This window comes from Gossypium raimondii, chromosome 5 (genome assembly GCF_025698545.1).
Source record: "Gossypium raimondii isolate GPD5lz chromosome 5, ASM2569854v1, whole genome shotgun sequence".
In the NCBI taxonomy this organism is placed as follows: domain Eukaryota; kingdom Viridiplantae; phylum Streptophyta; class Magnoliopsida; order Malvales; family Malvaceae; genus Gossypium; species Gossypium raimondii.
In genome coordinates, this window is record NC_068569.1 from 15,103,645 (window position 1) to 15,126,658 (window position 23,014).

General features: G+C 35.9%; 5 protein-coding genes across 5 annotated transcripts; 4 read left to right on the forward strand and 1 right to left on the reverse strand.

Moving 5' to 3' along the window:
• The first annotated feature begins 208 nt into the window (after positions 1-208).
• Positions 209-3,310, forward strand: LOC105770772 (uncharacterized). The gene is made up of 13 exons (XM_012592109.2): positions 209-453; positions 532-659; positions 750-870; positions 959-1,040; positions 1,185-1,255; positions 1,362-1,403; positions 1,497-1,621; positions 1,805-1,898; positions 2,080-2,182; positions 2,262-2,440; positions 2,535-2,640; positions 2,828-2,914; positions 2,993-3,310. Exons 1-13 carry the CDS (start codon positions 221-223, stop codon positions 3,089-3,091), a joined length of 1,470 nt encoding a protein of 489 aa, XP_012447563.1. The 5' UTR covers positions 209-220; the 3' UTR covers positions 3,092-3,310.
• A 587-nt stretch (positions 3,311-3,897) lies between these two features.
• LOC105769890 (L10-interacting MYB domain-containing protein) lies at positions 3,898-6,034 on the forward strand. The gene is made up of 3 exons (XM_012590842.2): positions 3,898-4,039; positions 4,816-5,156; positions 5,240-6,034. Exons 2-3 carry the CDS (start codon positions 4,830-4,832, stop codon positions 5,822-5,824), a joined length of 912 nt encoding a protein of 303 aa, XP_012446296.1. The 5' UTR covers positions 3,898-4,039; positions 4,816-4,829; the 3' UTR covers positions 5,825-6,034.
• A 1,294-nt stretch (positions 6,035-7,328) lies between these two features.
• On the forward strand, positions 7,329-10,341 carry LOC105769973 (putative HVA22-like protein g). The gene is made up of 7 exons (XM_012590964.2): positions 7,329-7,608; positions 8,665-8,708; positions 8,800-8,898; positions 8,989-9,045; positions 9,138-9,201; positions 9,296-9,505; positions 9,801-10,341. The coding sequence occupies exons 2-7, from the start codon at positions 8,677-8,679 to the stop codon at positions 10,215-10,217; spliced, it is 879 nt and encodes a 292-aa protein (XP_012446418.1). The 5' UTR covers positions 7,329-7,608; positions 8,665-8,676; the 3' UTR covers positions 10,218-10,341.
• A 1,484-nt stretch (positions 10,342-11,825) lies between these two features.
• Positions 11,826-15,100, forward strand: LOC105769385 (endoglucanase 10). The gene is made up of 6 exons (XM_012589988.2): positions 11,826-12,311; positions 12,508-12,791; positions 13,251-13,688; positions 13,887-14,028; positions 14,376-14,542; positions 14,671-15,100. Exons 1-6 carry the CDS (start codon positions 12,095-12,097, stop codon positions 15,001-15,003), a joined length of 1,581 nt encoding a protein of 526 aa, XP_012445442.1. The 5' UTR covers positions 11,826-12,094; the 3' UTR covers positions 15,004-15,100.
• Positions 15,101-17,543: 2,443 nt separating this feature from the next.
• LOC105768943 (cytokinin riboside 5'-monophosphate phosphoribohydrolase LOG3) lies at positions 17,544-19,933 on the reverse strand. The gene is made up of 7 exons (XM_012589240.2): positions 19,566-19,933; positions 18,953-19,050; positions 18,825-18,855; positions 18,487-18,586; positions 18,289-18,359; positions 18,014-18,157; positions 17,544-17,917 (listed from the first exon to the last, which is right to left on the reverse strand). The coding sequence occupies exons 1-7, from the start codon at positions 19,737-19,739 to the stop codon at positions 17,822-17,824; spliced, it is 714 nt and encodes a 237-aa protein (XP_012444694.1). The 5' UTR covers positions 19,740-19,933; the 3' UTR covers positions 17,544-17,821.
• Positions 19,934-23,014: the final 3,081 nt, after the last annotated feature.

Sequence of the window (23,014 nt, forward strand, 5' to 3'; positions counted from 1 at the left end):
AAAAGTGTGTTCGGTATTTAACTGTTAACCCAATCCAATTGGATGTTATAAAATCATCAAACGCAAGGGACAGTTAAAATGGGCTCGGTTTGAACATTCCTTTTGTTTTACGGTTTGGGCTAAGCCCAAGGATTCAGATCCAAGATAAACAAAACATTCCTCGTTGCTCTGTTGTGGCGGTTTAAACTTTTTAATCTTAAACCCTAGACGTTAAGATTTTATGCTTTTAAGTGAACTCAAGTTGTTTCAGATTCTGGTTCGTAAAGTGCAATTTTTTTTAACACTCTGCGGAATAAGAGCAAATATATTGTTCAATAAAGGATCTAACATGTCCGAAAATAAACCTGAATCGGGTCCAACTGTAAATCCTAGAGTAACCTGGGAAGGTTGCAGCGTCTTGCTCGACATTAACGACGGCGATCGTCTTCTTTTCGCTCGTCTCTCTGCCGGCTCGTAAGCTCCTATTTCTCCTGACAGTTCGCTCTACTGGTTATCAAATTTTAATTTTTATGCCGTTTAAAACTGTTTCAGGACCTTGAAAATTGGGAATAAGACATTCTCTTTGCAGCCATTGATTGGATGTCCCTTTGGGTCTCTGTTTCAAGTTGAAAGCGGAAAGGAAAAGCCTTACCTTTCCCGCTTTATTCCACCCACCGAAGGTTTAATTTTTTCCCTTGAAAGCTTATTTTTTGTGGCTTAATTGATTTCAAGTTCATTCTACATGATACTCTTTTGGTGTATTTTTGCAGAGAATAATGTTCAAGATGAAGGAGGTTGTCAATTACAAGAAGAATCCCGTGACAACCGAGCAATAATTGATAATAATCAAGCTCAAAGCCTCACCGGTGATGATATAGATGCAATGCGGAGGTGCTAGACTTTGTGTTTTTTGTGGTTATTTATAGCCTTTTTTGTGTACACTATTTTTCATTGGTTGCTTTTTTCTCTTATGATGCAGACAGGGGGCAACGGGGAATGAAATTGTTGAGGCCCTCATTGCTAACAGTGCAACTTTCGATAAGAAAACACAGTTCTCACAAGTTAGTTAATTTCACACTTAATAGTCTGACATTTATTTATGGTTCACAATCTCGAATATAAGCTGGTTTGGTACACAAATAAAAGAGCAAGAGGAGAAAAAGAATGAAAGGGTAACATAAGTGTTTTTGTGTTTGTATCTGTAGGAAAAATATAGGCTTAAGAAGCAAAAGAAATATGCGCCCAGAGTGCTTCTTAGACGACCATTTTCTAGAAGGTATGTCAATGATTCTATATCTGAGCTGCTTTTTCGGGATGTGGTTTTTAAATGGTTTTTATCTCTCTGCTTGCTGACTTGTGTTTTGCTACTACTATTGTTTCAGTATATGTGAGGCATACTTTAAGAAATATCCAGCTCGAATCGGGTAATCATCATATTGTGTTAACTGTGTTTTTGATCATTTATTTCTGCAGACATAGATTAGAAATAATTTGTAATCTCCTTTCCTATGATTCAGATTTTTACGAGTGGATGCTTTATCTTTGTTGCTATCAATGGCTAATGTTACTGCAAACTCGGATGTCCTTGTCCTGGATATGGTTGGTGGACTTGTTACTGGTGCTGTGGCAGAGCGTTTAGGAGGTATGATACATGTTTTTAAGAGTTATTTAATATTGTAACTGAAACAACAAGACCTATAATGAATACGGCCAGTGTAACATTTCTAATAAAATATAGTGGTATTTTAAATATTTTAAATGTTCTCAAGTATCTATGGAAGAGTAATGTTGGAACCATTGTCTCACAATACCTTTTTGTGAACAGGTACAGGTAGTGTGTGCAATACTTATCTTGGGGGGACACCCTATCCTATGGAGATAATAAGGATGTTCAACTTCAATAATGAAATTTGCAAGAGGTATGCTGCTATTTTTTGAGTTTCCTAACTTAACATGAAATATCATATTACAAACTCATGTAAAAGCTGGGCACTGTAATCTCATTTCCAAGGAGGATTACATGGAGTTCAGGTATAAATACAGAGTTATGTTCTTGAATCATGCCATGCAATATTTACTCTTTCTTCTTATTTGTTTCAGAGTTTTGCGGTGTTCAGTTAATGACCTTTGTGCAGTCCAAAATGAAACCAGTGAGCAAGTCAGCCAACATGAAGATGTCTGTACTATGGAGAGTCAATCTGATGTTAGTCATGCTCCCCTGTGATTAAGTTTAGTCTTTTTTTCTGAATCACCCTGAATGTATTGTGATGCTTTATTTATAGGAGAAAATATCCTTATCAGTTAGCACCGAAGAGGTTCATCTTTCATCCAAGAATGGTGTTTCGGATCTTGTTCCTGAGAATGAACTTTCTACCACAGGCAAAACTTGCAAAACCCCAAAAGCTGGGGAAAAAGCACCAAAAGAAGCAATTCAATCATGGAAAGAAAATGGTTTCTCCAGGTAATCTGCAGAAGTTCAACAATTGCTGTATTAATATTAGAACCATATATATATATATATATCCATAATCCTAAAATCCAATGTGTGTGTGTAGCCTAATTATTGCTGCACCGGAGCAGGATGCCTGGAGCTTAGTTAAGGATTTGCTGCCCCTTCTAACATACTCAGCTCCTTTTGCAATCTATCACCAGTATCTGCAGGTTCGGTTTCATCCCTTGTTACTGCTCTAAATTTTGGAAGGAACCAAGTTTAGACTTCTATTTGTTCTATAAAACTAATAATTGAGTTGGTAGTTTTGAACGATCTTTTGTATTTCTGTTGTTAAAAATGTGGAACCAATCATTCCCCTAGAAAACTAACTCGATCAAACTATATGTCTAAATACAGCCTCTTGCAACATGCATGAACAATCTACAACTTGAGAAAATGGCAATTGGGTTGCAACTTTCAGAACCTTGGTTACGGGAATATCAGGTTTTCTTCTTATTCCTCTTTATAAACTTGTAGAATATGTAATGCTTTATTTATGAGAATAACATGATTATCATGCAGGTACTTCCATCAAGAACCCATCCCTGCATGCAGATGAGTGGATCAGGCGGCTACATCCTAAGTGGTACTCGGGCGTATTCTAATACAAGTCAATCCTAGTTCCTAAATTTTAATTAAGGAAAATTATTGTGTATTAGTAACCCAAAATGGTCGCCTAAAACCAAATTTATCATGTGTATAACTTGGATCATTATTTTATATGGTTTTCTTTGGTGTTGCTACTTAGGTTTCGATTTCTAACAAACCATTATTTATGCTATTGTGGCAAATGTTAAATGTAAACTATTTATTCCAAATGGAATTTTATTAACTGCTTAATTTCAGTGAGCTATTTTTTTTATTTAATTTAATCTGAAGCAGCTCAAACATCATACTAAGCTCATGCATCTTTTAATGTCATACTTGAAGTAAGATTGTCGTGTTGACAATTTGATTTAATCTTCTAGTATTACAGTTTTTATTTAAAATATCAAAAGAAAAGGTAAATTATAAAATTGGTTATTTATATTTACACTCTTAACTCCTATTGTGTGTTGACATTACATCAGAACCATCGATTAAGAAATAACAGTAGCAGCAGGATTAGACAATCGAATATGTTTGTCTAACCGTATCTGATCAACAATCATTAAAAGAGTTTCATAAAAGACCCTTAATATCTGCTTGATATCTACTCTTTATTCATATTCGTACGGTTCTTGAATTCACAGATGTTAACATAAATTGATATTACTAATATAGTAATTTTTAAAGTTGAGTGAGGAAATCTTGAATTTACACAAGCATATACTACTAAATTTGTAGTTCATCCCAAGAAAATCATAATTAGAGTTGTAATGGGCTTGAAATATTTGTTGAAATGAGTCAGAGAAACGAAGCCCTTTGGAACTTGGAAGAGCCCAATAAGCAAACAAAGCGAACGATTACTGAATCGTCTTTCTTTCAGAAAAAAAAAAAAAAGTCTTCTGGGTTTTCTTCTTCTCATTCTTCATTTCAGGTTTTGCGAAGAACCGGTAACAGCCAGATTCAGTGAATTGAGTTTGTCAGGTAATATTACAGAGCTTCTTGTACATCGCTTTTCTTTTCAATTTTATGATTGAAGTTATTGATAAATCAATTTGGGTTTTGGGTTTGTAACTGATCTCAAAACTAACGACTTACTAGTGAACAAGTATTGATGAGTAAAATTTGTACGGGTTTGACTTGATATTTAGTTTTACAAATGGTTGTTCTATAATCTAAGTTAATCACAGTTTGTTCATCATTTCCAATATCTCTCTATTCCTTTTTTCCCCATTGGTATTCTTCGTGATTTTAGTGTTAGAAACATCATCCAAAGTTGTTAGAAGGTCGTGATGTAGATTAACTTGACTGTAAGTTGTAAAAGAAAGGTGGCAGAGTGGCAGTAACTGAAGATTATCCTTGTTCCAATAGGTTTTAAACTGCTTATTTGTTTCCTATTTGCCAGGTGATATTAGCTGAAAATCAGATGCATTTTATTTATAATTTTCTCATTTTTTTTTTGTTTTTTTGGCTTTTGAGGGGACTTGCAATTATATATACATGATAAATTGTAGTGCTTTTAGGCTCGCTATTAATATATGATCCCCCCCCCCCCCCCATTGTTTAACATTTACAAGAATATTAACATATTTCTTTCTAAAAGGGTACATAAATTTTAGGTAGTATTATTTTTTGCTTAAAATTTCTCAATGACTAGCGAACCACCATTTTGTTCATCAATGTGAATCGGTAAGTATGGAGATTGTTTCTGGCCACCAGCCAAGCACTGGCAATGAATTGAAACTTTATGGCATTATCAGTGTGGTAGTTGTAGATGGATCATGAAGCCGGTCAGCCGAAACAGGAGCGCTCAAGAACAAGGTGGACTGCGTCCCTTGATAGGATATTTGCAGACTTGGTAGTGAAGCAAATTAAATTGGGAAGCAGGCCAAACAATGTTTTTGACAAGAAAACGTGGAATATCATACGTGATGAATTCAACAAGCAAACAGATCTTAACTTCAATAACAATCAGTTGAGAAAGCACCTGGATGTTCTGAGAATACGGTTCTATAACCTCAAGTCAGCTTATGATCAAAATGACTTTGCATCCATGGAGGACTCTTGTTGCATCGGGTTTGACCTGTGGGAAGAAATTGGGGTAAATTTCCTCTCAATGTAATGAATGTTTGTTTCTGACACTTTTACTGTATGTTCCTGAGAGATTGTGTTTATACTTTACAGGCACAGCCTAGGCCTGAGCCAATCAAAATCAAGGACTGCCCCATATATGAGCAACTATGTACAATATTTACTGATTCATCTGCTGATGGGAAGTATGCCCAATCAAGTCACTTTGAGGGACTAGAAAAAACTGTTGGAAATGATACCAGTGTCTTAATTTCATGCCCAGATGATAATCCACCCACCTCAAGGTTAACCCAAAGCGGTTCATTGTCTGAAAAGTTGACTAAGAGTATTGCAGAGAGAAAAAGAAGACGACCATCTGAGGCACAATCTTGTTTAGATCAGAGCAGAAAGGATGAAGAAATCTCTGAGACTATGGCTGGAGCCTTGTTAGATATGGTTGCGGCTTGGAGGTCAAGGAGTACAATTGCCACAAAACGAAGTGATGAGAAATTTAGCATAACTAATTGCATTAAAGCATTGGATGAGATAGAAGACACTGAAGAGTGGCTCTATTTTGCATCTCTTGACCTCTTCGAAGACCCCACCCTAAGGAAAACCTTTATCTCTTTAGAAGGTGGCAAGATTAGGCTAACATGGTTGCAAGAGAAGTGTGAGAAACCAGCAATGACTTGTGTCTAAGGTAAAGGGTGAATCTTTGGCTACTTTGTAAGTGCTAGGATCTTGACTGCAATTGTTTAATCTTAGGGAGCTAGTTTGGTCAAACAGTAGTTACATAGTACAGATTGATAGATGAGATGTTCTAGCTGTAGGGTTACCAATGTTCACAGGCACGTGTATATTTATGTAAGTTTGCAGATAGTGGAATCGTCCTTTTGCATTGGGCTACAACTGCACGTATGTACATTCATTTGGTTAACGGTGACCACAGTTCATCTTCCTCAACCAGTTTGGATCTGGTTGCCCCTTCTCCCAAGGGAGAGAGCTCGTCAGAGTCGAGAATCAGCTGAACTGCTGAAGGGTGGCTTCTCTTCTTTATATGAAAGCAACTAAAAACAGAGGAAACGTCATTAGAAAAGGTTAAAGAATCCTCTAAGTCCCTGTGCTCTTTGTATATTTGGAATTTAATCTCTCTATTTTTCATATTTTAAAATTTAGGTCTAATTGTTAACGCCCTCAAATTCTTCTGTTCAATTTGCCGCCATGATATTTTTTTTTTTTGTAAAAAATTACTTAAGTAACCATATACCAAAAAAATTGTTGTAATAAACTTAACTTTAGCAAAAAAGTTTTAACTGTGTTCACAATTAGGACTTGCATTTCTAAATATGAAAAGTTGAAGGGCTAAGTCCCTTGAAAAGTATTTTGGGGACTGAACGCAAAATACAAATAAAAACAAATGTCAAATTCTATAAAAGGTCCCTTGGTAGATTTAGTTTATGTACTATAATTAATTAGTTCTAGTCTCTTTTCTCATCAAATAATTTGAAAGATATGACATACACACTTTGGTCAGATAAATTTTTTTGCATGAAAAGTATAATATTTATCTAATTACTAAAAAAAAGTTGATGTTTATATGTCATGTCATTGTATATTTAGAAAAAATAAGAATCAAATTTAATTAAGTGATGAAATTAATGAACAAGAAAAAGAAATGTTTAAATTATAATAAAAAATAAAAACATATAGTATAGGGACTTTCTATGAAATTTACCCAAAACAAATATACTTTTAAATTTCGGAAATCCTTTTGACTTTGGAGGCCCAGTCGGAGGCTGGTAACGGGGCTTGCTAATTTGGCAACCCAAAATTCTTCGAAGCCTCACCCACTTCCAAAGCTAACAACCTCCTTCATCTGTTTCTGATTAGCTATTTGTAGGCTGAAGTGTCGCAGAAGCATAAACATAATTAGTGTTAGTAATAAATCTTTGATCGTTATCCATAATGATCACTTACTTTAAACCATTAGTTTAGTCGGCTACAGATTCTTCTTCTTTCTATTTGATTTTATTTTCCTTATTAATCCTTATCCTCTTCAAAATGTTAGTGTATTCCGCCCTTGGAAATTAGAAAGAGTTTTGCTTTTCTCTAAAGGGTATAATAGGCAACAAAGTTTAAAAACAAAGCCGGACGTAATGGGGATTTGAAAACTAACGATAAGAATGAAAAGACTGTAATGCTATCTCTCTCTCTCTCTGACTCTCTCTTCAATATTTTTTATTATTTTTCCTCAAAAGTCTTTTTCACTCTTGTCTCACTGCTACCGCCGACTTCATAACGGTTAGCCGTCGTATTTTGGCGGCGCCGATTTTCCTGTTTCCCGGCGATCTTCTCCGAAAGTACTCTTTTATTATTTCCTCCTCAAGTGCATCGCTTTGGAACTCTGGTTTTAACTATCATTTCTGAGTTTAATAGTGTTGCGTTCTTGTTTGCTTTATCTTACTGAAAATAATCTTTCAAAGGTACCAATCACTCTGCCGTTTCCACCTTCTTTTTCGGTGATTGATTCCGCACATCGCAGTCGAGATTTATCTGACATTACATTGTTGAATGTTGATAACGATATTATCTAAGGATCTTTTTTGGTTCTTGAACATGTTTTTAAATTTTTCCTGTATTTCCTGTATATGATTTTCTTCAATTTTGTTATTTATTTATTTTTTGAACTCAACGGTGTTTGCGTTTTTCTCGATGATTTCTTCGTTTTCACTGCTTCTCGGTGCGATTATGTTGCTTCAATTTTGAATACTTGAAATAGTTCCGTACGGTGTCCTATACTTTTGGGATCTAATTAGTGTTTTTAATTCTTAGTATGTTGCTTGTTGTGACTTGCGTAATAAGGAAGGTTTGGGGTTTGATTAGCTAAATCATTCTGGTTTCTGAACTTGTAACGTTACGTTACTCGTACTCCTTTGTTTGGTTAGTAAGGGAAAAAAAAGATGATAAATTGACATCTAAGCAGGTTTTATGTTGTTTTCAGTTCCGGTATCTGAAAATTTTAGCTCAACTGAGTCTTTCCATAAGCTCTTAAGGGGATCTCTGCCATTAAGTCGTGAATAGGACAAAATTTTAGACCCTTTGGTATACCTTTTACTCGGTCGATTTATGGGGCCAAGAAAATTTTAAGTTCCAACCTGATTAGGCCTTGTTTGACTAGGATTATAACATATTTGGATTGAGAGAACTGATGGAATTCCTCTTCTTTTGTATTTCATCAAGGAAATAAATAAAGAGGAGGAGAAACTTAGGTAACAATCTCTTTCTAGGTTTTCTTTTGAAGAGATTTGGAGATGCTACAAACTATTACTAATTTTCTTTACTTTCGAACTCAAAGTTACATTTTCCATTAGAAATCATCACTTTCCTAATGTTTCATGGACAGTGAGGAAGTGGATTGTTAATCTTTTGAGGAATCTTTTGCTTTAATTAGCATATGTATTGACTGTTCTTGTTTTCTGGGATTGATAATCTTGATTTTGTTACTGGCTTTTAACCCTGGGAGTATTATCTTTCACCAGGGAATAGACAAAATGATTGGATCCTTTCTTACCAGAGGACTCGTGTATGTTTTACCTTACAACTGTTTCTGTTTCTCATTTTAGTTTTAATTTGTTACTTTACTTGAAATTAATCTTTCAGTTTTGATTTGGCAGGACGGTTTTTGCCTATGCTTTTCCAGCATATGAATGTTATAAAACTGTTGAAATGAATAAGCCTGACGTTGAGGAACTGCGCTTTTGGTGCCAGTACTGGTAGTTATTCATTTGTTATTCATTTCATTTCAGATATTGCTAATTTTATGTAATTTCTTTTATTTCCACCCTTTTCTTTTCTGGTTTCAGGATATTGGTGGCTGTTTTGACGGTTAGTGAGAGAATTGGTGATGCTTTTGTTTCATGGTATGGAATCATAAAACAGAGAATTAGCACGAGGAATTTTTTGTGTGTTTTTCTGTTTCTCACTTTGCTCTTTTCTGTGCTCTCTTTTTTAGGGTTCCAATGTACAGTGAAGCTAAGTTGGCTTTCTTTATTTACTTGTGGTACCCGAAAACAAGGGTAGGTGTATCAGTTTTAAAGAAGCAAGGAACATTTACTTGTCCATCTACATGTTGATGTTTGCTTTAATTGCCCGTGTTTTCACTTTTGTCAGGGAACTTCTTATGTGTATGACTCCTTCTTTAGACCATATGTTGCAAAGCATGAAAATGAAATTGACCGTAACTTGTTGGAACTAAGGACTAGAGCTGGTGATATGGCAGTTCTTTACTGGCAAAGAGTTGCTAGCTACGGCCAGACAAGAATTTTTGAGATCCTGCAATATGTTGCTTCACAGTCAACCCCAAGACCTCACCATGCTAAGGTAATTACCAGATTATAACCAATTGTAGTTTGTGCTGCCTTCACCTACATATGAGTTCTTTTTGCTACAAACTTAATTTGATGAAACCAGAAATTGGATGCTATGTGAAAATGGTTGCCCTGGAGTTAGAAAATGGCCTCTCACTATAATGCATCCAAAACTCTGTACAGATGTAATGTTTTTATATTAATTGAATGTCTTTAGCAATTGATTAATCTTTTTTTTTTGTTCTGATTTGTCTGTTGCCATACACGAGCCTATCATCTTGAAGTTTTTCTTTTCTCCATAACTTCAGAATTCTCAGGCACAAGTTGATAGGGCTCGCCAACCCTCTGGTGTGCCAATCTGCCAATCATCTAGTAAAGCACAAGCAGCACATCCTGAGGCTGAAGAACCGCCTTCCCCGACATCAAGCACATTTTCAAGTCAAAACCCAAAGGAAGTAGCTGAAGAGGTGGGACCTTCAAAGGTGGCTTCACAGGTGGCTAAATCAGCTACCCCATCAGCATCCTCAAATAGCCAAAAACCAGATCCTGCATCTGAAAGTACCAGTCAGCCTGCAGATACCGAAGCAGAAGCAATGCAAATTGAACCGGTGTTGCCTTCTCCACGGAATGAAGTCACAAACCCTCCCCCAAAAGAGACTCTCATGGAAGAAAGCATTCGAGTCACACGTGGTAGATTGAGGAAAAGCCGTTCAGGAACCCGTTAAAATGATGGTATTAATTCCTTTTCTTTTTAGTTTACTGAACTAGCACTTGAATTGGTAGGCGTATCGTTGTTGACATTGATGTAAATTTCTCTGTTTTCTAGTTTCTATTTCATTCGTTGCTTCATTATTATTTTTCAAACAACTGCATATCATGGGGTATTGGGGCCAATTGATTTAAAAGTTCTCCAGAGTCTTCAAGTACCGTTATTTGATGCCTTTTGTGGTACCCATTTGTTTGAATTTTTTAGTGCTTAGTTGTTTGGGAGTTGGTGAAAGAGAACTAAAAAGGTTTTAGGATTAGGGATGGAAAGTCCCTTTGGCAAGAATTCTCTGCCTGCTGCATCGGTCTCCTTTAAACCACGCAGCTTTATCTTTTATGTAGCTTTGAGTCAGTAGATTAATTTAAACAAATTTACCCCAAAGCTGATTAAGATGGACTCTATTCCCGCACAAAATTGAATTAGGTTGCATGTGTTAGGTGAAAGCATTAAGCACGTGACAGTGGCGATGAAAAGAGATCCTGAATTAAAGATTATTTAATTGCTACTAGAGAAAGAAAATGGTGTTTTATTTTTGTTAAATTTATGACAATAAGTAGCTTTGATTCGTTTTCAGTTTTTCTTTTCCGCTTCATCCTGAAAAGAAAACCGCATCACAAACTTTTACGTTATGAAAAAGAACGAAAGATAAAAAACCAGTAAGATTGATGCCAAGAAAAAGCAAATCAAAATGTGAATATTATTATTATGTACCTTAAGCTGTGAAGCAGCCCTCCTTAAGCCCATAGCGGAAGCATGAAAAGAAAATGGGCCGAATGGGTTCCAACTAGAAAGCAAGAAGAGTTTTTTAATGGGTTGGACGTCGTAAACTTAATATAAGAAAAGCCAATACAATGTATCTTTTAAGACTAAAGTGTCAATATATGACTTCACGAAACCCCAACAATAAGTATAGAAGGTTCCCTTTCCTAAGTTAAATTAGGTTCCATTTGGTATTAGTTAAAAGAAGCTGTTTTGTCCAAAGAAAGAACATTTCCATGATTTCTGTCCCCAATAGCAGCAAAATCGTAAGCAATTAGTGACATTTTTTTAAGTAAGCAGTTGGAAATTTAATAACTTGCAAACTTATAGATATTAATTTCAGTAATTATAGAAGGGATGAAAAGCTGCTGACTTCCAAATGGCAAATGGATTTTAATAAAAATTAAATTTGAAGTCGTCGTGAAAAAAGACATAAAGACAAAGACAATAGAGAGGGGAAAGGATCTTCGGCCCATGAGATGTCTATCCCAGAGGCCCAGACATGACATGGACACTTCATCTACAATATAATGAATAAGACCAATGCATGGCGGAAACACTAGTGAAAGGAGCCGCTTAACCCACTACATACTTACCCACCAAATAACAATCAGAGCAGAAACAAAACGAAGATCAACCGTCAATTCTTGTAAGCCAGTTGTCTATTGTGGAATTAAGCCATTTCACCACACATGGTTCGGAGGCAATGAGATCTATCTCCAACCAAACTAAAGGGGGCATATTCGTAATCCACACATAAAGTAAACAGCTGGTAGCGGGCAATAAAAGTAAAAATAATTATCTTTACTCATATTGGTATCTCGCTTGAAAATATATTCCTAGTGTCGGTGACCTCTGTCCTTGCAAGTAGTTACCAATTAAATTTTTTTTTTACGACTGTCCGATGAGAACACTTCTTTTGCTGCTTTGGAACCAGATCCAGCCGCTAGCATTTTGAACCCTGCATTTCTCTTTTAACACATCCATCGTTCAATGCGCTTGTTTTGATCTATAGATCTTAGGTTCGGAGTCTCTGTGTGTGTTTTGGTGTGGGGGTTTTCAAGTGACAAAATTAGAATGGGGAAAGAATCAAAGTCAGGAGGGTGTTTGGGGTGGTTACTGGCGATAGTAATATTGGCTCTGGTTGTGGGAGCCATTGTTTATGCAGTGAAGCAGAAAATCGATCACGCCAATGATAATAAGCCATCTCCCGTTCCAGGTCCTCCAGGCGCCATTGACAAGAAGTATGCCGATGCTCTCAAAATCGCAATGCAATTCTTTGACATTCAAAAATGTACCTTCTTTCACTTTACTCTGTTTCCTACTCTCTTGGGTTGAAATTTGCTTCTTTTTAAGGATACCCGTTAACCTATGGACCCTGATTTAAAGTAGCAACAATATTTAGTTACTTAATTTCATTATAGTATTAGCAATTTGCTACTGCTTTAATTTGGTATATAATTATATCTGAGATGGGGTGGTTGTTGCAGCTGGTAAGTTAGTGAATAATAAGATATCATGGAGAGGAGATTCGGGACTTAAGGATGGAAATGAAGCGAACTTGGATCTTTCCAAGGGGATGTATGATGCTGGAGATCACATGAAATTTGGTTTTCCAATGGCATTTACTGCTACTGTGTTATCATGGGCTATCCTCGAGTATGGAGATCAGATGGCGGCAGTGAATCAACTGGAACCTGCTCAACAATCTCTCAAGTGGATTACTGATTTCCTTATAAATGCTCATCCTAAAGACAACGTTCTCTATATTCAGGTTATTTTCTGTCTTTAACTGTAACCGACTCTTTTGGATTATGCGTATGTCATTTGTACACGAGTCATTGCATGCACCACTGCATTTAAGTTTGTTGGTTTTGCCTTAGAAATTTATATTATGAAGTATCCAAATCGCTTAGGGCTTCAACCAAAGGTTTTAGATCAGGAGTATCTGGGATATTTATTTTAGCATCTGCTTCTTAGTCTCTCTACCTTATAGCTTGTTGTTTCTCATGTTGTTGTGATGGATTGCATTGAAAATATGACTGGATTGTATGTTATAATGAGCATACTTTTGTTCATAGTCTCGTTTCACCGAGTGAGAAACCTCATGCCATTTCCATGGTTGTATTGCAAACCGTACTTGATTTGGAATCTAATTGCACAATCCTTTAATAAAAAAGCTGATGAAGTATACTTACATCTAACGTTTTTTTCTCTTCCAACATTATGGCAGGTGGGTGATCCCGACTTAGATCATAAATGTTGGGAAAGGCCTGAAAACATGAAAGAGAAGAGGCCTCTCACACAGGTGAACATAACTGTTCCAGGGACAGAGGTTGCAGCTGAGACTGCTGCTGCTATGGCTTCAGCATCTCTGGTGTTTAAGACATCTAACTCGGCATACTCAAGCACACTTCTTAAGCATGCCAAGCAACTTTTTAATTTCGCGGACAAATATCCAGCTTCTTATAGTGAGAACATCCCAGAAGTTGCTACATATTACAATTCAACAGGGTATGGAGATGAGCTGTTATGGGCAGCAAGCTGGCTCTATCATGCAACAGGTGATCGATCGTACCTTGACTATGCGACTGGTGAAAATGGGAAACAGTTTGCTTCATGGGGAAGTCCAACCTGGTTTAGCTGGGATAATAAAAATGCAGGAACCCAGGTAAGATTCCCTTTTAGCAAAATTTTGAAGAAAGATGCTATCCTCTCTTGTTTTTTCTTTTACCTTCATTTTACAGACAGACATGCTTCAAGCATTGTGATAATATAAGAAACCCCGAGTTCTTGAAAGTTGCGCACATTTTGTGAGCCTTTTGAGAAAGTAGTTAGAATTAACTTGTTTGGTGATACATCTATGCAGGTCTTGCTTTCCAGGTTAAGCTTGTTTGGTGCCAAAGGAGTCTCTGGGAACTCTGGCCTCAGAAACTATAGGAGCTCTGCTGAAGGTGTTATGTGTGGTCTTTTGCCAAAGTCTCCCTCAGCCACATCCAGCAGAACAGATGGTAATTCTTCTTTAAAGCTAAGTAAATTAGGTTCATACATGTGATATGTAGATCTTTGATTCAACAAAAAGAAATGGGTTAAGGGAAAGTTCCTTATCAAGTAAAACGATTAATACTAGTTTTACCAAGTTGATTGGCTTGAGATTGGATACCAGGGTATGTCTAGATTGCCAATTTCATACCCTAATTTGGACTGAAAATATTGCTTCCAGATGTTTATTTGCTTACTCCAGCTATTCTTTAAGGGGATTACACATGCCTCTCAGATCACTAAAGCTGCATATGAACTGAACTCGTTTCGAACCTTGGGATCACTTTTTGCTCACCGGTCAGACTTTCTGGTGCAGGTGGTCTTGTATGGATCAGTGAATGGAATGCTCTGCAGCACCCTGTTGCCTCTGCATTTTTAGCTGCTCTTTACAGTGATTACATGCTTACATCACAGACTGCAAAAATAACCTGTGGTGACCATTCATTCAAACCGTCGGATCTTAGAAAGTTGGCCAAATCACAGGTACGCCATTTATGTTGTAGGATAAACGTGTTGCATAAAAGAGGCAGCTGAAGATTTGAAATTTTCCTCGAAAAGTATTGATTCATATTTCACTTAAATAATCATACTATAATAATTTTTGCTTCCAGGCTGATTATGTATTGGGCAAAAACCCTTTGAAAATGAGCTTTCTTGTGGGGTATGGGGATAAGTACCCACAATATGTGCATCATAGAGGAGCTTCAATTCCAGCTGATGCGACTACTGGTTGCACCGACGGCTTCAAGTGGCTTGATTCAACTGAACCGAATCCTAATGTGGCTGTTGGAGGCCTTGTGGGTGGGCCTTTCCTTAATGAAACATACATCGATTCCCGGAACAACTCAAAGCAAGCCGAGCCGACCACATATAACAGTGCCCTCATTGTTGGCCTTCTCTCAAGTTTGGTCACTACCTCATCTGCAGTTAAATCCTTCACCTAAAAGTAAAAGTAGCCATAGCCTGTAACTGATTACACTTTTGTACCTATATGCAGTTGTATCAATACCACGTTTCCCTATAAAACTTGTTCTTTAAGTATTTTGTTCTACACAGGTGAACTCAGATGCGGGTCGCCTGCACCAAGTTTTTGTCGTATCTTTGAGGCATGCCCGCATCGTTTCTTTTCTTTTTTTTTTTTGTCCAACTGGTGATTATGTGAGAATTAAATTCCCTCCATGTTTCAATTATGTAGCAGAAGTGAAGATGAGATACTTAAATTGTTACTATTAATCCAAAATCCAGAGCAGAGATATCATGTATGCTCTAATTCAGGCCATCATAGATATATGATCCAAGGGCTTGGGATAAGCATTCACATATTTTTCAAAGTTACAAAACAAATTGATTTTCGACATGTTTTATGTTTACCCAAAGCTGGAATGTTGCAAGGCAAAAGAGGTGAGACAGTGGCAGAACAATGCGATTGGGAGTCCAAGTATGGTATGGAAATGGCCCACGTGAAAAGGCCATTCATCAGTCACCACCGCAGGGGGTCCTAAGGGCTTTCAGTCTTATCTACCGACAACCATCAAAAGCTACGCGTCGCCCAAAATTTGATAAAGAAAGTCCCACTCCCTCTGTCATCAGTCTCCAGCACCATAACTTTCGTACTCACCCTTTAGCCAACAGAGCAGTTTGTCCCCGGTCCTAGCAGTACGGTCAAGCACAGGTGTCTTGTACCTTTGTCGAAAATCACCCAATGTACCCTCTGATCTATCCTTTCAAGTTTCAACCCCCCCCCCCTTTTCTTTTTTTGGTCAAAACCCCCCTATTTACTCATTAAAAACAATCTATGATGAATAATTATTGTGCCTAGCGTCTTGGCTATTTGCACGCCACTCTTACCAATCTATCATTAATATTTCAGGCACGCAATATTTGGATACTAACTTCCATGCAAGTACCATGTGGTTAATAGGAATCCAAGTATTTGCTATATCACGAGCTTAAAATTTAAGTTTCACAAATTGTGCGGTCATAGCTAAAAATTTAGCTTTAAATCTACTTAATTCTACTTAATTACTATTGAAAGATTAAAATTCCGAATGAAAATTTTTAAAAAATTAAAATGAAGTGAAAACAAATTCACAAATGAAAAGCAAAAAATGAACAGAAAAGTCATAAGAAAACGAAGAAGCAAAAAGCGAATAGAAAAAAAAAATAGAAATAACTCTATTTATAATTGAGTTCTCAATAATCCAACGGTCTAGTTTAAATACGTAAGCGGCTGAGATCAAAGATAATCTAAAAATTGAGATTCTTGAAGGGATTTTTCAAGATCCTCTAAGGTTACAAAATATTAATCATGGTAATTCTAGTTTTATTAAGTGTTTCACTAGACAACTAAGGCTTCAAGCAGATAAATTTCTCCACATGTTCTACGGATCGGGCCAGTTCAAGTGGATCAAATGAGCTCTATTTAATCCGCTGACCTCTGTCGGACGTTTTGTATGCATTTGTCACAAATTTTGATCCACATCGCGTGATAGCTACACATTGCTAAATTAAGATAAAAGAAAAGAGTGATTGGTGACTGGTATCAACTATAACAGAAAATAATTGGCATATGTTTGTTGTTGTCGACTTGATTCTTAGAGTTGCATTTGGGAGCAGACTGGGAAGAGGATTTAAGGATTGTTAACCTTTGCTTTTTGGTGAGCCGTTTACATTTCCGGAGAGAATTCTCAGAGCAAAGGAAATAGTCACAGCTGCTATCAAATACTTACCTTTTACAAATTTTAAAATTATTAAAAAAAGATTATTGTTAAGATGAAATATTATTAATATTTGCTATAAATTTTAAAATTAAATTTGATAGTATAATTATATTATTTAATATTATGAATTATTTTATTATAATTGTTAATATTTTATTTTTAAAAATGTTCTAATTCATTAAGTAATTTATTAAATAATGGAGAAAGGAGAATGTTGAATACTAATTGAAATTTAGAAAAATTTGCATAAACAAATTATATTTAGATGATTTAATATTGCTAAGCTAAGCCTTACACGCGATGAAAGTCCCATTTTGAGATTGGATCCATATTTAGAGGGTGATAATCGTTTTATAAGAGCAGTTTTTTTATTATCCTATAAACAATATAGACTGTGTCGTCTTCTTTCTTAAAAGATAGGGTTTAAAGCAAATACTGTTTTTTGGTTTGTTAATATGAAAGTTATCTCAATTCTAGATCAGAATTTATCAGTAAAGAATTGAAAATAACTCATGATGATGGGATGAGGGGCAATGATTTAGTTTGGGGAAATGGATTGTTTTAGATGGTGTGGTATGGATTGATGATTCAAAAAAGTAGAATCAACACAAGTAAAGATAATAAAGGAAAGGAAGAGAGAATCTCCAAATGCAGGAGATATTGCAGTGTTGATTAATCTGCAGCTTCTGCCCTGTTTCCTTGTCCAATATCCCTATCCCTATCAATCTCTTTTTGTTTGAAAGCAATTTGTAACAACCCATCACTTCAACAAAGTAAAGCCACAATAAAATATTCACAATTAGCAATAACCGACTTGGGAAGGTAATAAAGTCACTCACACTGTTTGTCCTGGTCAGAATATTCTAATTAAATCAAACCAACAATACAAAAAAAGGAAATTCACAGCATGATCCACAGCTGAATAAAAGAGAACTGTGGGGTTTTACGTGGTGCTTGCATCTACAAGGTGGCTGTTGTTGTTGTTGTAATAAGAATCTACGGTCATAAAATTGTTGATCATGTGTGAATGGTGGTGGTGGGGTCAACGAGCGATGTCAGATTTAGAAGTGAAACCCAATTGTTGCTCCATTTCCCAGCTGAGCTTGGAGGCCACCCCTGAATGTTTAGGTTCATGCTCCTGGTGTACGTCAGAAGAAAAAGAAAGAGGGTTAATGGAGGGCTGAGGCTGTTGATCAACAGTGTTGCAGGTGGAGAGATGAAAAAGTAAGTATACCTCGAGCTTGCACATGAGTTCTTGGGCAGTTTGGGCAGAGACAATTATGTCACGGGCAGCTGGGGCTATGAAACCTTCATCCACCGCATTGTCTATGAATGATAAAAGCGAGTTGTAATACCCATCAACATTCAACAGTCCCACCTGTAATTTTCACCCAAAAATTACAATTTGGGCTTATTATTATATATCCACGTTTTTTGCATGTGAACCTCTCTAATAATTGTGTTCAAACCCAAAAATTGAATAAGTTGGAGAAAAAGAAAGTAGATTACAGGTTTGTCATGGATTCCTAGCTGAGCCCAAGTGATCACTTCCAGGAGTTCTTCCAAGGTTCCATAACCACCTGTGTGTTGAAATTTCATCATCTCAATTATTAGTAAAGAAAAGTTGGTTGACAGTTATTTCCTACAGTAACCTAGGATATTGTAAGTTAAAATAATAGTTAATTACAGCAGTAAAGAAAAACGAACCTGGCAAGGCAATAAAGGCGTCAGCTTGGCGAGCCATTTCAGCTTTACGTTGGTGCATTCCTGACACAGCTCTTACTTCTCCTACTGTCTCGCCTGTGATCTGCAATTTTTTAACCCCACATTTCAGTTTTTAAGATTAAATAATTCAATTTTTTATTATTTATCTGCTAATAAACAAATGGGGCCCTAGTTCAGTGAGGTAGAATGTGGAGTTGTTTGAATCTTAAATTATCCTCATATGGGAGTTGAATACAAAACTTTTTGGAGGAGAAAGTTATCTAAGTTTCATGCAATGGCAGTTTTCTCATGAATCTGAAATTATGCTTATTATTATTTACCTCTCTTGGCATGAGAGTCTTGGGAATTACCCTACAAGGAATTGGAAGCAAAGGGTTAGAAAGTTAGAGATTACTTGGAGAGGACCAGACCAGATATAATGAAAGAGAGAGAGAGAGGCATGGGTTACCCCAACACGTGGCGACCACCATCAAAGACAGCTTGAGAGACCAACCCCATCAAGCCAATGCTTCCTCCTCCATAAACCAAGTCAATGTTCCTTTCAACCTGCAAGTTTTATTTTATTATTAAACTTTACGTGTCTAATTTAAACTTATTCCTGAAACTACTCCATTTCCATATTACATCACACACTATTTTATTCGTTTCAGCCTTTTCAAGTTTTAGACTTTGAATTTATTCAATTCAAGCTCCAAGTTTTAATCAAACCAAAACAGAGCAAACAAAGGATAGCTTTGAACTTCGGGTTATCAATATAATCTTTTCTTTGCTCAAACTGGTAAAACTCTTGAATTGATACGTCCTTTACAAAAAAAAAAAGAAGAAGCTTTTGAAGCAAGTATTGGTCATTGTCTGAATATGATATTATTCATTAGGCAGACTAGACTTAAAATAATTGGGATAAATTGCTTGAATGCCAATTTGATTCAGACATACTGCTCGAACCTAGGAAGAGATGATGATGATTAAAAGACAAATGAAAAGGAACAAGGCTTTTGGTGTCTCTGTTTGTTTATGAAAAGGATAAGGTAAGGTATGGAGGTTATAGTGTGTTATTGTACCAGTTGTTGGCCAAGCTGAATAGCAGCATGCTGGTAGCTAGGATTCTTGCCTGGACTGCTACCACAAAAGACACAGACACGTCTGAATCTTGACTTCATGGAATTGGGTTGACGTTGTTGTTGTTGCTGGTACTCAAGGTGATGATGATGGAGGTGGAGTTGTTGATTTTCCATGATAGGAAAGCCTTCAAACCACTATGATTTTGCTTCAATGAGATACTTTGTTGTTGTTGTTGAAGGTGTGAGAAAAGATAGCCAAAAGGAATGGTATTTGTTGTGTATGTGTGTGTGTGAGAGAGAGAGAGGACAGTGAGTACTCTGTCGAAAAACCAAAGCCCAAAAGTTTAAGGTGAGGGGAATGAGAATTGGTGTCATTGGACCTCTTTTTTATATCAAATCAAATTCCCCCAAAAAAATGCCCCCACCATCCAACACAACACGTCTCTCCAACTTCTCATCTCCTGATATATTCCACCAAAGCAAATTTCATTACTGTAGCTGATGGCTGAGGTTGAGCTATCATTTTAATCCCTTGTCTCGTGGATTCAACTACGCCTCAATTTGCGACTCCATCCTCCATTCCCCATCACTTTACAATGCCCCTTCCTTCATCCATTTACCCCTCCCCACACCTTTCTTTTAAGTACCAAAAAGGAGGGGTTTAAATGGGAAATTTTATTATGTCAATTCACTATGTATTATCTTCATCTATTTCCATTAGTAATGGATAAAAAATCAATAACATGCTGGAAAAAATAAAACCCATCTAAGAAATTGAGGTGAAATTTATGCGTCAAACTTTTTATTAGCATGATTGGATGACACTAGCCTTAATTGAAATTATTCTCTCTCTCTTTTTTTTTTAAATATTGATGTGACAACACTTTTATAGAGGAATTAAATGAAAGACAAAATGAAGTTAGCAAATCATAGCTAGACCACTTACTTTAAAAGCCAAAAGAAGGAAATCAAAATATTTTGGGCGAGGATCTAGGATTAAACAAGTAGGTAATCAAACATTATCTTAGATAAAACAGTGTCAACTCATTCGTAGTTGTGGGGTTGGAGCCAATTTGGAAGTTAACCCTTGGAAAACAGTGGTGGCTGCACCGTATTGGGTTGGACCAATAATTTTTGAGGTAGAGATAGATATCTTTATATATATATCTGCTGTAAGGTTTGTCCTCTTATAGTAAAATGTCCTACAAAGATTAAGATTATATACCACACATCTACATCCCCCATGTTAATGAATTACAAAAATTCAATGATTTTAGAGACAAAAAATTGTGTGTTTGACAATGAAAACAGGCTGCATGCAACTAAGAGAGATCGGTAGTACAATGAAAGGCATTAATTGTAATGAAAGAAATTACAAATTGATTGGGGATGATGACAATAGATTTGGTTTTAGGGAACAAATAATATCATTATTATAAGAACAAGTGGAGAGGGACCGGCACGTGATACCATGTATTCTAGTCTGTCCCACTTTGGGAATTATATGATCATACAGGAAAGCTACTTAGGAACCTTCTTAAATTATACATAAACTATATCTATGTACTCCTCATAACCGAAAAGAAGAAAATCATAAAATGAGAGATCACTAGTTTATTACATACTCTCTCGTCATCTCGTACATACGACCCATTGATGGAGTTGGATGGTCGGGACATTGGTAATTAAGTTTAGATGATATTAGTCTCTCTCTCTCTCTATATGTGTATGTGAGAAACAGCTGTATTGATGGTGATCTTAAACAATGCACCTATGCTCGCTGTCTTAGATTGGACATAGACTGGGCCTTCCCTTTCACTTCAACTGGGTTTTCATCTTCTAATTTTTTAAAAATATTGAATATACTTCATTCCAATTTCAATAGATTATTATATAAGCACTTGACTTGTGTAAATGAATATAATATACAACACTTGATTAATATAGTGCTATTAATGATAATACTACTAATTAATGCACAGCCACAACAGCATGACTTAGAGACACCCAACTCAAATATTGCTGCTGATTTGGAGAAAAATAAAATTATTTGTTAAATAACAGAATAGCTCTGGGACACGTCAAACACTCAATAACCATAAGACCTTTCTATAAATAAATAAACAGAAACGAAGTCAGCATATGTAGCTGAAGTCTGAAGGGGACCTTGGGTGGATGGAGGGAAGATTCTCTCATACAAAATGGGAGGTCATTAGATTAATTATTTCAATACAGCGAATTACCATTTTTAATTCATATGGATCCCATCCAAATGAATTTGGTGTTGCCTACCCTCTCTCTATATTGCACTTTGGCAATGGGGTCAACACTCAGCACTAAGCAAAGCTATATGCCTTTTAAACATAGTTCGATCCACAAGCTACCATGGTTGAGTTAAAAAGGTTTCCAACACTTATCCCTAAACAAGTTGATGAGTGGGAAATTTTTCAATTTTTTTAATGAATGAATTAAATGTGAAAAACTAGTATTTAAAACATGAATTGATTCTAATATTTTGCACATACGATGCTCAGCCATATGGATTAATGTTAAATCTTAATCTTATATATTAACGTATGATACGTTTCTTTTAGAGTAATTAGTATGCTTACCATAAAACTTATAACCTTGTTTTTTTTCTGAAAATTTTCGTCAGCTTTATAATGAGACTGAAACTACAAAGTTTTTTTTTTTTTGGTTGGAAGTAGTTTTAAATATATTTAGCTAATTCATAAATTATAGGATATGGGTTTAAGTTAAATCATGTATGATTGCACATGGTTTGTCTTCTTAATCACTCAATAAAGCACTCGAATCAAGAGACAAAACTTCACTAAACATAATACAAAACAATATTATATAATCTCAATTAATGAATGATATTTTGGGTGTTATTTCATGGGTGAATTTTGATTTGTAAGAATCATATCTTAAAAATAAACGAATTAAATTAAAAACCTGTTGAACTCTAAGTTTAGGTTATGAAATCATGGTAGTCGGAGTCGCAATCAAATTATAAAAGCAAAAGTTGAATTCTTTGAAATATAGGGGGAGATGATTATGCAAAACGCAAAAAGCAAAATACAATCTATTTCAACACTTTCATTTCTTTTAATAAAATAACATGAAAATGGGATTTAAATAATCATATCTTTTAGCATGAGATAATCCTCTTAAAGCAAAGTGGCTTAATTATCACGAATTAGAGTCAACATTTCTAAATTCATCATTCGATTGAAAGCAAATAATTTATGGGTAATTGACTGTTGCTAATACCCTAAACGCCGTCCATGTGCATATAACTCCCCTTTTTGCTTTTCTTTTCCCCCCAAACATTTCAAAACCCTGCTCTTGAATTCAATACCTTGTTATCCAATTAACACCTTTAATTTGGTTGGTGTCACGTTTGTCTAACCAAACTACAATATTTATATAGCAAAGAGGGGACA